The 12,242-nt window shown below is 37.8% G+C and overlaps 2 protein-coding genes across 4 annotated transcripts; both read left to right on the top strand.

The window, feature by feature from the left end:
• Nucleotides 1-1,736: 1,736 nt before the first annotated feature.
• On the top strand, nt 1,737-9,592 carry LOC121248361 (UMP-CMP kinase). 3 transcript variants are annotated; one of them, XM_041146816.1, is made up of 9 exons: nt 1,737-2,023; nt 2,827-2,880; nt 3,734-3,788; nt 4,931-5,048; nt 5,144-5,300; nt 7,722-7,802; nt 7,882-7,989; nt 8,764-8,829; nt 9,275-9,592. In XM_041146816.1, exons 1-9 carry the CDS (start codon nt 1,958-1,960, stop codon nt 9,293-9,295), a joined length of 726 nt encoding a protein of 241 aa, XP_041002750.1. In that variant the 5' UTR covers nt 1,737-1,957; the 3' UTR covers nt 9,296-9,592. The 3 variants fall into 3 exon arrangements, with proteins under 3 accessions (XP_041002750.1, XP_041002753.1, XP_041002751.1); XM_041146817.1 differs by having other exon boundaries at nt 1,760-2,023; nt 9,278-9,592; XM_041146819.1 differs by lacking the exon at nt 2,827-2,880 and having other exon boundaries at nt 1,759-2,023.
• A 193-nt stretch (nt 9,593-9,785) lies between these two features.
• On the top strand, nt 9,786-12,026 carry LOC121248297 (pentatricopeptide repeat-containing protein At4g25270, chloroplastic). Its single transcript, XM_041146719.1, has one exon. It carries the CDS (start codon nt 10,045-10,047, stop codon nt 11,620-11,622), a length of 1,578 nt encoding a protein of 525 aa, XP_041002653.1. The 5' UTR covers nt 9,786-10,044; the 3' UTR covers nt 11,623-12,026.
• The last annotated feature ends 216 nt before the right edge of the window (nt 12,027-12,242 follow it).

Here is a 12,242-nt window from a genome sequence, read left to right as displayed (position 1 = left end):
AAAAAGAAAATCGCTTGTACGTATATAACTGGGAGTGCAGGAGGAAGAAAGCAGTGATGTTGAGCTGAGTTGAAATAAGTTGAGTTCTTTATGAATAATAGTAAGTTGAGATAGTGAAATGAGTTTTGTGATATGAGCTTATATGTGTTTGGATATTTGATTAATTAGATGTATTTATGAAAAATTAAAAAAGATTGTGAGACTTGTATAAGATTTTACTTTATATAAGTTTAATAATTTAAGAGTTAAGTATTTAATATAAGATTTAGTTTAAAATTAGAATGAACAAACAAGCCTAAGACAGTATGTTTAAAAAAATAACTTTTGGTAAGATATTATTAACTTTATCATTATTCACAAATTATTTATTATTTATAAATTATTTTCTCAGTACTCATGAAATTGTCTTGAAACCTAAAAGAGGGAGAATAGAGAGGAGTGGGTGGCCCACCTATCACTTTTAGGAAAGCAACGTGGGACCAAAGATTAGAGGTGGGGTTCAGGATCGAGGATGGATGGTGGAAAGGTGGGGAAAGTGGTGTACCCACTGAACCACATGACAAAGCTAGCTAACATCAACTGATCTAAGTACTAAAAATTACATCTTTTTATAATATGAAATTTTCATAGCTTAGCTAAGGCCGCCGCTGTATCAAACTAGTTCCTTCGTTTTTCATGCTTACTCATGTCTTCCATCACTCCTTTCGTCAGCCCTTAGAATCCCACCCAATCTTTGCTCTTCATAGATTTATTTTGACTAGTTTTATTTTAATTACCTAATTTCCAGATGATTTATTCTTTCTTTTCAAAACTTTCAAACCCAATTTCTTGTTACTCTTAAATTACCTAATATCGCTATGATTTGTCTTGGTCAATTCCATTTATATAAGAAAAAAAGAAAACTCTACTTATAACCCTATTTATTAACACATTAAATTATGTATCACTAAAATAAAAGTATGTTACATCTATTAACATAAGATAATATTTGTATCTTGACTTTTTAAATATTGACTCTCATGATTGCACAGTATGCAATGTATTTATACATTGACTAATTATAAATAATAAAACTATTTTAAGAATAAGGTTTTTTTTTTTAAAAAAAAAAATTTACGAGCAAACCAATTGAGTGCAAAATTGCAAAGTTATACTGTCGTAGTTTTTATCTTGTAGACTTCCTACAATATTACCATGACCTTATGGCATGTATCCTACGTCCTTGAGCCAAACGAAGCCAATCACATTTTTTCCACTTTGCTCTTACTAAATAACAAACTAATTGAATGTAAAGTTATGAGGTTGAATTTTTTTTATCTTGGAGGCTTCGTACAGTACTGCCGTGACCTTATGGTTTGTACGTCACATGCCAAATTCAGCTAGTCGTATTTTTGTCATTTTGCTCAATCTAAGTAATGATTGAATGCAAAGTTGTAAACTTTTAAGTAATAGAATTATTTTATAATCTTGGTTTGTTACGAATATTTGGTATGATATTTTGAAGAAAATTTTATTGTTACATAAATGTTTAGATCGGGAGTAAGAAAACTTTTGAAAATTTTTTAAAACACTCTTTGCCAAACATCGCCTAACCCAACGATCACGGGTTCTCATCTCAAACTTAATTAGAACCGAACTCGAATCCAAGCCATTACTTTGGGCAGGGAGGCCCAGGGCGAGTGACCAGCTCGGCCCAAATTAGGAAATAAAAATCAAAAATAAAAAAAATGAAAGTGAAAAGAGTGAGAAAGAGAAGCAGCCTAGTTGGGGCCCACGCGTCCCTTGTTCACCTCGGGTCAGCAACTAATTCGTCCTGGCGATCAACGCGCGTAAGTACACGTTTTTGTGGAGGGCATACTTTGCGCACTGATCGGTTGACGTAATGCGTCACTGAACAGATACAATATCAAAGAACCCAGATCAAGAGCAACCGCTAGAGAGACACACGACGGGAGAGATGTGGAGGCGCGTGGCTTCATTTTTCCCATTCATTTCTTCCACCAAATCATCCACTCTCAGCCAGGTAACAGCCCTGCTGAGAAACCTTCGATGAAAAAAAAAAGATCTTGAGCTTAGTTTTGTTTGTAAACAGAGCTGACTTTGCTTGATCATAGTAGTATAATTTGTTTTCCCTGAGACCATGCGAAGCCAAGAAGTGAGATAAGGGCATTAGAAGCGTCCTGATATGTCTTCCTGTAGTTTTATAATCAGGCGGAGCAATTGGGTGGGATCCCACCTGTAAATTCGTTAGCAATGTTAGACTAGCTTTCATGCTTGAAATTGGTTAAGCTTGAAGAAACGCTGCATTTGGCCACGACGTGGTGGTATTTTTTCGCGTGGTTCCAACCAGCCATATTGAAATGTATTTTCTGGTAGTTTCTTTTTTGATAAGTAAGAAGAATTTATTATCTACGTAATTAGGCATAGCTCAAGTATACAGGACACGAGAGTATTTTCTGGTAGTTAAAAGAGGAGTTTTAAAATTGGGACAACAATGAGGGTTGAAGAGCAGCCGGTTTCTTGTATTCTTGTAAGTTGCTTGATATTTTGGATGATTAATTTGCATCCATTTATATCTACCCGCAGGTGGAAACTTTATCAGTTTTTAAGATCTCCAATGAGTAATTCTACGTACAACCGTGAAGTGTGTAAATGTCGCGTAATCGTTTTGAAAAAGAGTGGGGTCCACTATTAAAAAATTAATTTTTTTCACGTGGGTCCCATGTTTTATTCATTTTTTTCAAAACGATTACGCGGCGGTTGCACAATTCACGGTTGCAAATATCTTTTCTCTTTTAACTTTTATGTTTCTAATCTTGACTGTAGTTGGGACCAACATTGAAGATTTGGGAATCATTTACCACAGGGGCACCCATCCCGGTACTATAGCAATTCTATTTCGTTGTTGCTGTAACTTTTATGATAAAGACTGCTTTTTGCAGTTGTGCCCAAGTGTTTACTACTTTCTAGTTATTGTTTCTATGTATGAACTTTTCCAACGAATTATGGTTTTTGTGCTGAAGCTTGAAAATTTTGGTGACCATGGTAGAGATGTTCTTTTAATGCCTATGCTAAATGCCATGTTTTAAATGTTGGATTTTGAACGAAAAACATGTCCTAATTGACAAAGCCTTGTTTAAGTCAAGTCTGTTTCAGATATTGATGGAATCATGGAACAACAGCATCTAGCCATGTTAAAGCCTGGTGAAATCATAGGCCACATAGACTTGCCTTCTAATGTCGATATGCATGTTTTTTTGTCAAGATTGGCATAAGTCTGTTTCAGCTATTGATGGAGTCATCGAACAACAGATTATATCCATTCTCTATATGGCCTGCAATTGATATTTTAGTACTCCCTGTTATTTGTATGGTTTTCTTCTGTAGTTGCTACTACTCTTTCTATATGGTGTGTGGATGTTGCGTTCTTACACACTTGTATTGAGCCCAAGTAAAGGATACGGTAGAGTAATGTTGCCAGCCAGTGTAGAGGATCAAATCTTTTAGTCTATCTCGTCAGTTCATAATTTGAATTGTATTAATTACTTAAGTTGTCAATTTGTAGAAATGTTTTACTTAAATTATTCGATCAAATTGCACCTACCTTAGGTGGGGTGGTAAAGTTCATTGTTTATCATCCAGGGGCCTCTTTGCAAAGTTCTGGCTATTGAGCTTCATTGTCTCAGTTAATTTCAAGGAAAGCATTTCTTGTTTGTTTCTTATTTTGATGCAGGTAAATCATGGAATATCCTCCAAAGATAGCACTCCATTCATAACTTTTGTCTTAGGTAATAGTTGTTTGTTATTGGGTGACTGAGAGATGGATGAGATTTTTTATTTTATTTTTTTTGTGGGAAAGGATTCATATATAGACTGTTATGAATCCTTCCTGTTTGAAGATAACATGGTTAAATTATTCCTTTAGAGTGCTTTCCATGAGGTCTGAAGAAAGTCAAAACAGATGTCACAACTTAGTTCACATTGATTTCATCTCTTGAGGCTTAATTCATGTTTGCGTCTTGCACTGACTGCTTGTTGAGCGTTTTACTTCTTCCAAGTTAAGAAGTTAGATAAATACTTCTTCCCTAACCACACAAACTCCGAGAGAGGAAGAAAAATGAATACCACTTAGCTACAAATGCTGGTTGTAGATGATCCATTAGACATGAGATTTATTAATAAGAACTGGATGTTATTAATCACTCTTTTAAGCAAATGGTAAAAGGCAGGAAACGTATTACCATAGCTTGCGGCATTTGGGCTAAATTAATGCCAGGAAACATCATTTGTTTCAAGACCATACCGAAAAATGCTTTGCCGGTAACTTTGGTAGGTATTTTGATAAGTCTCGACTTATCATTAGTAGGGTTCATGCATACTTCCTGTGTACCTGGGCTAGGCCTACTGTTTTCTATTAATAAAATTTTACTAAAAATCATTAGTATGGTCAATAGGTCAATAAAATATCTGGAATGTCACTAGCGTACCAATTTTTATGCTGCTTGTTTGTGGCATACTGTCAATGGCTTGTCTGTTGACACACCAACATAGTAGAATAGCAGGGAAAATATCAGTTCTTGCATCCTCAATGTTGGATGTGTGTAGAGTATGTCAACTTAGCAGACACAAAACAACTAAGCTTTGCAACACATTTTCCATCAACATGCAGCAAAGCAAATTCTCTTCTAAGCCCCTCCACCTGGGCTTCTAAACACTCCCCTGACAGAAACAAATTGTTTTTTGACTAGCAAATTATGAAATGAAATGAAAACATAAAAGAGAATTTAACACATTTTTTTCCCCGAGAAAATACGCATGTGAAGATTGCATAAATAGATGCTCTCCTGTAAATATAACTTGCAAAATTGTTGAAATGCTGAGATTTTCATTGCTTTTAAGCTGATAAATAATTTTTTTCATGTACTCTCAGGTGGCCCTGGTAGTGGAAAAGGTACACAATGTGCAAAGATTGTAGACACTTTTGGATTTAAACATCTTAGTGCAGGAGATCTGTTAAGGAGGGAAATAGCTTGCAATAGTGAATTTGGGTGATGATGCCTTATCTTCCCTATTCAGAATATCTTTTTTAAGCACACTGTCAAATTTATGATTTTTTTTTTTTACGATGGAATCACAATTTCAGATCCACGATTCTTGACACAATTAAAGAAGGACGGATTGTTCCTTCAGAAGTGACGGTCAGACTTATACGAAGGGAGATGGAATTGAGTGACAATCACAAATTTCTTATTGATGGTTTCCCACGAAGTGAGGAAAACCGCATAGCATTTGAAAGAATTGTGAGTCTCTCTCCCAAATATTTGTCTTATCAAAGACTGGCCAAAGGAAATTTAGTCTTCCTCCATTTCTCATAATTGCCAAATGAACTCAGGGAGATCTGTACTTTTGCATTGCGATATATACCCTCGATCAATAGAACTTTTATTACACTTGCAAGAGTTAACTCTATGGCAAAATAATGATATTTATAAATAGATGTAGGGCTTTAAAAAAAGTGGGAAGAACGTCTATCGATGAGGAGTGTGGGGTGTTTTGAGGTAGAACGCATAGGATTTTAGTTGTTGATCTTTGGGGGTCTGTTAAGATTAGTCATTGAATCAAAAGTCTTCGTTCTGATGAAGGAGGGAGGCTTGGTGCTCATCACAGAGAGGAACTGGAGGGTAATGTAGGAGCTAAGACTTGGGAAAGCTGTGGTGCAATGGTTCATCAGAACCTTGGAGGAAAGCCTGAGGAGTGGGATGAAGGAGCTGTATGCGACGAAAAGGGAGGGTGACAGAAGTTTTATAGCACAGAGGTGCGCAAATGCCCAAGGAAGGTTTATGGCGCTGGTGGAATATATTGGAGGTAGAAGACGTAACTTCATCTTCATCCCTGAAGATATGGAGGGGAGGGGTTGGAGGAATATGGTTGTTGCGCTAGAAGAAAAAACTGAGATTTACAGGGGGGAGGAGGAGGAGGTTCACAGAGGCTGCCGGAGGTGAGGTCAAGTATGCAACCTCGATCTTGTGGAGAGGGTTAGGCAATGGTGGAGGTATTCAAGGTGGGCGTTGGTATTTCAAGTTTGAAAATATGTGGCTGAAAATTGAAGGTTTTGTGGAGAGGGTTGGGCAATGGTGGGATTCTTATCTGTTTAATGACACTCCTAGCTTCATTTTTTCAGGTAATCTGAAAGCTCTAAAAAATGATGAAAGCTATGGAATATTCAAGCTTTTGGTGATGTAGGAGATCGTAAAAAGGCTATGATAGAGGAGCTTCATGAGGTAGAGAGGACACAAGAGGGGTGGGTTCTTTCTATGGAGGAAGCATCTAGGAAGGCTAAGTTAAAGGCAGAATTAGAAAGGGTGGTGTTATTGGAGGAGGTCTCTTGGCGTTAAAAATCAAGAGTTTTATAGTTGAAAGAAGGAGACCGCGGCACAAAGTTCTTTCATAGAGTGACCAACTCCTATAGGAGAACTAATACTATTGAGATGCTGAAAATAGACGGAGTGGAATGTACGGAGGCTCCGGTGATTAGGGAGCATGTTGTGGGATTTATGAACACTTACTTTTTGAACAGGTGGGATGGCGGCCAACACTTGATGGACTAGCCTTTGAGTCCATAGATCCACAACAGGTTTTGTGGCTGGAGCAGCCCTTTGAGGAGTTAGAGGTCCACACCATGATAAAGAGAATGGTCAAAGATAAAGCACCTGGCTCCGACGGCTTTTCCATGGGATTTTTTCAAACTTGTTGGGATGTGGTGTGGGCGGATTTAATGAAAGTGTTTCAAGAATTCTTTTCAATTGAGAAATTTGAGAAGAGCCTTAATGCCACATTTATAGCTCATTCCTAAGAAGATTGGGGCTTCCGAGGTGAAGAATTTCTAGCCTATCAGCCTTGTGAATGGGATATATAAGATTATTTTTAAAGTGCTTTCCAATCGTCTAGGAGAGGTTTTGGGGAGGATCATAACAAAATAACAAAACCCCAAAGTGTTTTTATTAAAGATAGTCAAATTCTGGATTCAGTTCTCATTGCTATTGAATGCCTAATAGTGGGCTAAAATCTGGCCAACTGGGAATCCTATGCAAATTAGATATGGAGAAGGCGTATGATCAGGTAAACTAGGAGTTCTTACTACACATGCTTGGGAGATGCGGTTTTGGGGAGAAATGGTTTTCGTGGATTAGATGGTGTATTTCTACGGTGAGGTTTTCTGTGTTTGTGATGGTTACTTTAATAGCTCTCGGGGCCTAAGACAAGGAGATCCTTTGTCCCCACTCCTATTCTTTCTTGTCATGGAGGCACTTAGTAAAATAATTCTAGCCTGGGTGAACAGTGACTTTATTGAGGAATTTTTAGTGGGTGATCCTAATAGGGGCACTATTAACCTATCTCATTTATTGTTTGAAGACAAGGAGCGCTCACTAGTAGAACTCAGATTATTTTTTGTTAGCACTCTTTTCCTTTGGGCCACAGTTGTAGATTTTTGTGGCCACAATTTTCATGATTTAGGTGTGACCTTTTGTATACCACCTTGTGTACTTGGGCTATGCCTATTCTTATCAATATAATTGTTTACTTAGAATAATAATAATAATAATAATAATAATAAAACACTTTAAAAAAAGTGCTTATTAAGATTCCATTTCAAACGAAATGATTCATCATTACTAGCATTATAACACTGTTTGTATGTAACCATATTGTTCCAAATGCAGATTGGAGCTGAACCAAATATTGTGCTTTTCTTTGATTGCCCTGAAGAAGAGATGGTGAAACGAGTGCTTAACCGTAATCAGGTTCTTTTGCATTATATATTTTCATATAAGAAGCTCTGATAGAAACCATTATTCAAGGGAATGGTGTCTTTTGTTGTAGGGCCGAGTTGATGATAACATAGATACCATCAAGAAACGTCTTAAAGTGTTTGAAGCATTGAATCTTCCTGTCGTCAATCACTATGCGAAGAAAGGAAAACTTCATAAGGTATAAATGAAAATTATTAATTATCTATGGGCTGGTAGTGTTCGAGGTTCACAACCTTCTTTTTTATATGGATACATATCTCATTGGCTTGGCTTTCATGTTTCTAGTTTATTTATTTATTCATTTATTTTAATAGAGGAAGGTATCCCAATTTTATTGATTAGCTCTCACTTATGGCGGATGAATACCTTATACAAAGAGGAGCAAGGAGGTTACAGAAATCCCAAAACCAGGCTCCTATAAAAAACTATAATCCTTAATAAAATCTAGTTACAATCAAGCGAAGGAGAGAGATCAAATTAATAACCCAACATGGGAATTCCTGGACCATCCAAATAAAAGGTACCAATCATGAACTTATATATAAAAAAAAAGATACCAATCATGTGTTTAGGTAATTCATAGAGGGAGGAAAAACTTGCCGTGTTGCTCATTGCACCAAAGGAAGCAAGGCTATCTACTAAGGCATTGCCTGCTCTGTATACATGGAATATATATCAAAGTGGAAAGCACATTTGAAATGAAGAATGTCATTCCAAATATTGAAATAGGAGCAATGGGGCAACAAATTGTTCTTGAACCAATTAACAATAAGAAGAGTCTCACTTCATAATAAGATCAGTAATACTCGGTTGATAACATAAGGTAAGACCCAACTTCTGAGCAGAAAGTTCAGCATAGTTTATTTTCTTTCCCCCTTTTGATGAATTTAGAGCGCACCCATTTGAGATTTAATATTTTAATAAATGATGTAACAGAAGTCAATGTGTGCAGATCTGTGCAGTAGGAGCAGAAGATGAAATATTCGAACAAGTTCGCCCAGTTTTTGCTGGATGTGAGGTATGTTTTATTATAATTGTTCCCCCTTTCAATGCCAGTAATCAGGAATTTGCCGCTTATCATTATATTAGTGCTGCTTTATTGTCAGGGGCATGAAATTTAACTTTTTATTGATAACTCTCATATAATAGGTACTGTATGACACTCACCTTGTGGAATCGAGATCCTCTAGGTTTGTGTCCGAAATCTAGAAGTCTAGGGCTAGAGAGTTGGATGTAGTGTGTGGTCCTACAATATTTATTATTTTGGATAGCAGTAAATGCTCACTAAATATTGTAAATCTCATGCTCTTGTTACTATCTTTCTCTCACATTATAAGCCTAGTAGGATTCTAGGGGATATTGATTACCTTGTGCTATATATACACTATTAGGAAACTAATTGTTATCATTTCATACTCTCTGCCATTCGTGAAGGACAATGACTTTGATTCTTTGTTCCGCAGCAGGTGATAAGCGAGAGTTAATTGCGGGTGTCAACCAAAGTTCGAGCTAGGACAGATTTAGTTGGTAGTTAGGCTTTACTAAAAGCCTTTTAAAGAGTGGGAATTCAGCAGAGGAAAACATACATAAGCTTAGAGGGAAAATGTTCTTTAATTCTTGTTATTTTTTACTGTGTTTGTACAGAGATTAGGATGCAACATAAAATCTGTAGCGTTACTGCTCTATTTCGAGTTCCCTTGTGTTTTTTATAATGCTAAGAAAAGGGTACTCTAGGAAACAATGGCTACAGCAAATGAGAAAATGGGACTCGTTTCATGTTTGATGAAAGGTAATTGCCACCCCAGAAACTTAAATTGCATCAGACTCTTTGAATATACATGATTATTTTTCTTCTTTGAATATACGTAACTTTCAAAATGTGTGAAGAATTTCTGCAGCCAATTCAGCCGATTACTGCCAAAAGACAGTATCGGACCTTCTTTAAAAAAAAAAAAAAAAACACAATTACGAACAGTGATAGTTTTCTTATTTTATATCATTAAAATTAGTATTTATATTAAAAATTTATTAACATGTCATTTTGTGATAAAACGCCAGATTTTTCATTTTAATAATTAATAAAAAAAAAAAAGAAGTAAAAGTCACTGGGGGGCCTGTCTGTCACTGTCACGTGATAGGGATTCCCCGTGAAGCCCCTGCCCCCCTAGGGCCGTATGCATATGAATGTAAATCGACGATTCGCAATTCATATTTCTTCATTCGTTAGTCCAATATGGTAGGCACTCTACAACTTCAACCAGTAGCGTTCCACACAACTACTTCTTCTGCCCTCCACGGCTACTACTGCTCTTCCAAGAGCAAGAAACTTCCGAAACAAAAACGAATCCACCGAAACAAAAACACCTCCCTCTCATTCCCAAATTCAACCCCAACCCCACTTCTGATCAACCAAAAACCCTACACCCAAACAAAAGCCCAAGCCCTTGACGCCATCGTTGATGACCTCGAAGCCTCCGTTGACAAACGTATCAAAATTGACACCGAAATATTTTCTTCCCTCTTAGAAACTTGCTACCGTTTACAGGCCATTGATCACGGTATCCGAGTTCACCGCCTTATTCCCCCAAACCTTTTACGTAGAAATGCAGGGTTGTCTTCGAAACTTCTGCGGTTATATGCGTCGTGTGGACGCATCGAAAAAGCACACCAGGTGTTTGATCAAATGGTTGACCGTGATGCTTCGGCTTTTCCGTGGAATTCGCTTATCTCCGGGTATGCTGAGTTGGGTCTATATGAAGATGCCATGGCGCTGTACTTCCAAATGGACGAAGAGGGTGTTGAACCGGACCCATTCACGTTCCCTCGCGTGTTGAAAGCTTGTGGGGGACTTGGTTCGATTTGTATTGGGGAGGAGGTGCATCTCCGTGTGGTTCGTTCGGGCTTTGCAAATGATGGTTTTGTGCTCAATGCTCTTGTTGACATGTATGCGAAGTGTGGTGACATTGTAAAGGCTCGGAAGGTCTTTAACAAGATTGCTTCCCGGGACTTGGTTTCGTGGAATGCTATGCTCACGGGTTATATTCGTCATGGACTTTTGGTGGAGGCATTGGAGATCTTCTGCCAAATGCTTCAAGAAGGGCATGAGCCAGACTCGGTTGCTATATCCACAATACTTGCCAATTTGTCATCACTGAAGCTTACACTCCAAATTCATGGGTGGATTCTTCGTCAAGGATTTGAGTGGGATTTATCTGTTGCTAATTCATTGATCGCTGTGTACTCAAATCACGGAAAGTTGGATCGAGCACAATGGTTGTTTAACCACATGCCTGAGAGGGATGTTGTGTCATGGAACTCTATAATTTCTGCTCACTCTAGAGACCTGGAAGTTCTAACGTACTTTGAGCAGATGGAGAATTCTGGTACTTTGCCAGATAGTATCACATTTGTGTCATTACTATCAGCTTGTGCCCATCTGGGCTTGGTGAAGGATGGGGAAAGATTGTACTCTATGATGAAGGGGAAATATGCAATAAACCCTATCATGGAACATTATGCTTGCATGGTTAATCTCTATGGGAGGGCAGGACTGCTCATGGAGGCATATGCGGTCATAGAGGAGAAAATGGAGTTTGAAGCTGGCCCAACAGCGTGGGGGGCATTGCTATATGCTTGCTTTCTTCATGGAAACGTGGATATTGGAGAAGTGGCGGCGGAAAAGCTTTTTGAGTTGGAACCAGATAATGAACTTAATTATGAACTTTTGATCAATACTTACAGCAATGCGGGTAGATTGGATGGTGTGGAAAGAGTGAGAATGATGATGATGGAACGAGGACTGGATCTGTAGACCCATCTGTGGATAAATGGGTTCCATATACCACGGATCAGATCCTCCATCTTGGCTCACTACGGCCGCAAGAAGCCATTTGAGTCTCTCCTGTTTGCCCCAAAATGGGTACCAAATGCCCGTTTAATGATATCAGGCTCTTTATGTACATCTATTGGACCTGCATCGCCTTCAATTGATCATTTGGATTACAGAGAATTGGCTGGTCGTGCACAAAGCTAACCTGTTCATCAACTTTGGATCTTCATTGGGATTGTTGTACAGATTTTTGCCATACCCATGCCTCATTATTCGTTCATATTTATGCTCGACTCCTCTAGCCATTAACGACTCGGGATGGAACAAAAAAAAAAAAAAAAAAAATGTTCTGTGTATATGTAATGAATCGTATCTGTTCCCAAACATATCTAAAAAGGCATGGAAATCACATTGAAATTGGAATGTTTGGAGAAACAGTTTTGCAATTCTTGGGGAAGTATTTGTTTACAGGGTCCACAGCGGGTAGATTTCGTTTCATTTTTCACTAAGCGAGGTGCCTCTCTTTATCACATTGAGTGTGGATGTTTTCTGGAGTGATTGACTGGTTATTGGCTTAGAGTCATGCGTGAGTATTGCATAAT

Source organism: Juglans microcarpa x Juglans regia, chromosome 2D (assembly GCF_004785595.1).
Source record: "Juglans microcarpa x Juglans regia isolate MS1-56 chromosome 2D, Jm3101_v1.0, whole genome shotgun sequence".
In the NCBI taxonomy this organism is placed as follows: Eukaryota; Viridiplantae; Streptophyta; class Magnoliopsida; order Fagales; family Juglandaceae; genus Juglans; species Juglans microcarpa x Juglans regia.
The sequence above is the reverse complement of the archived record's forward strand: the minus strand, read 5'-3'. Positions and strand labels throughout refer to the sequence as shown.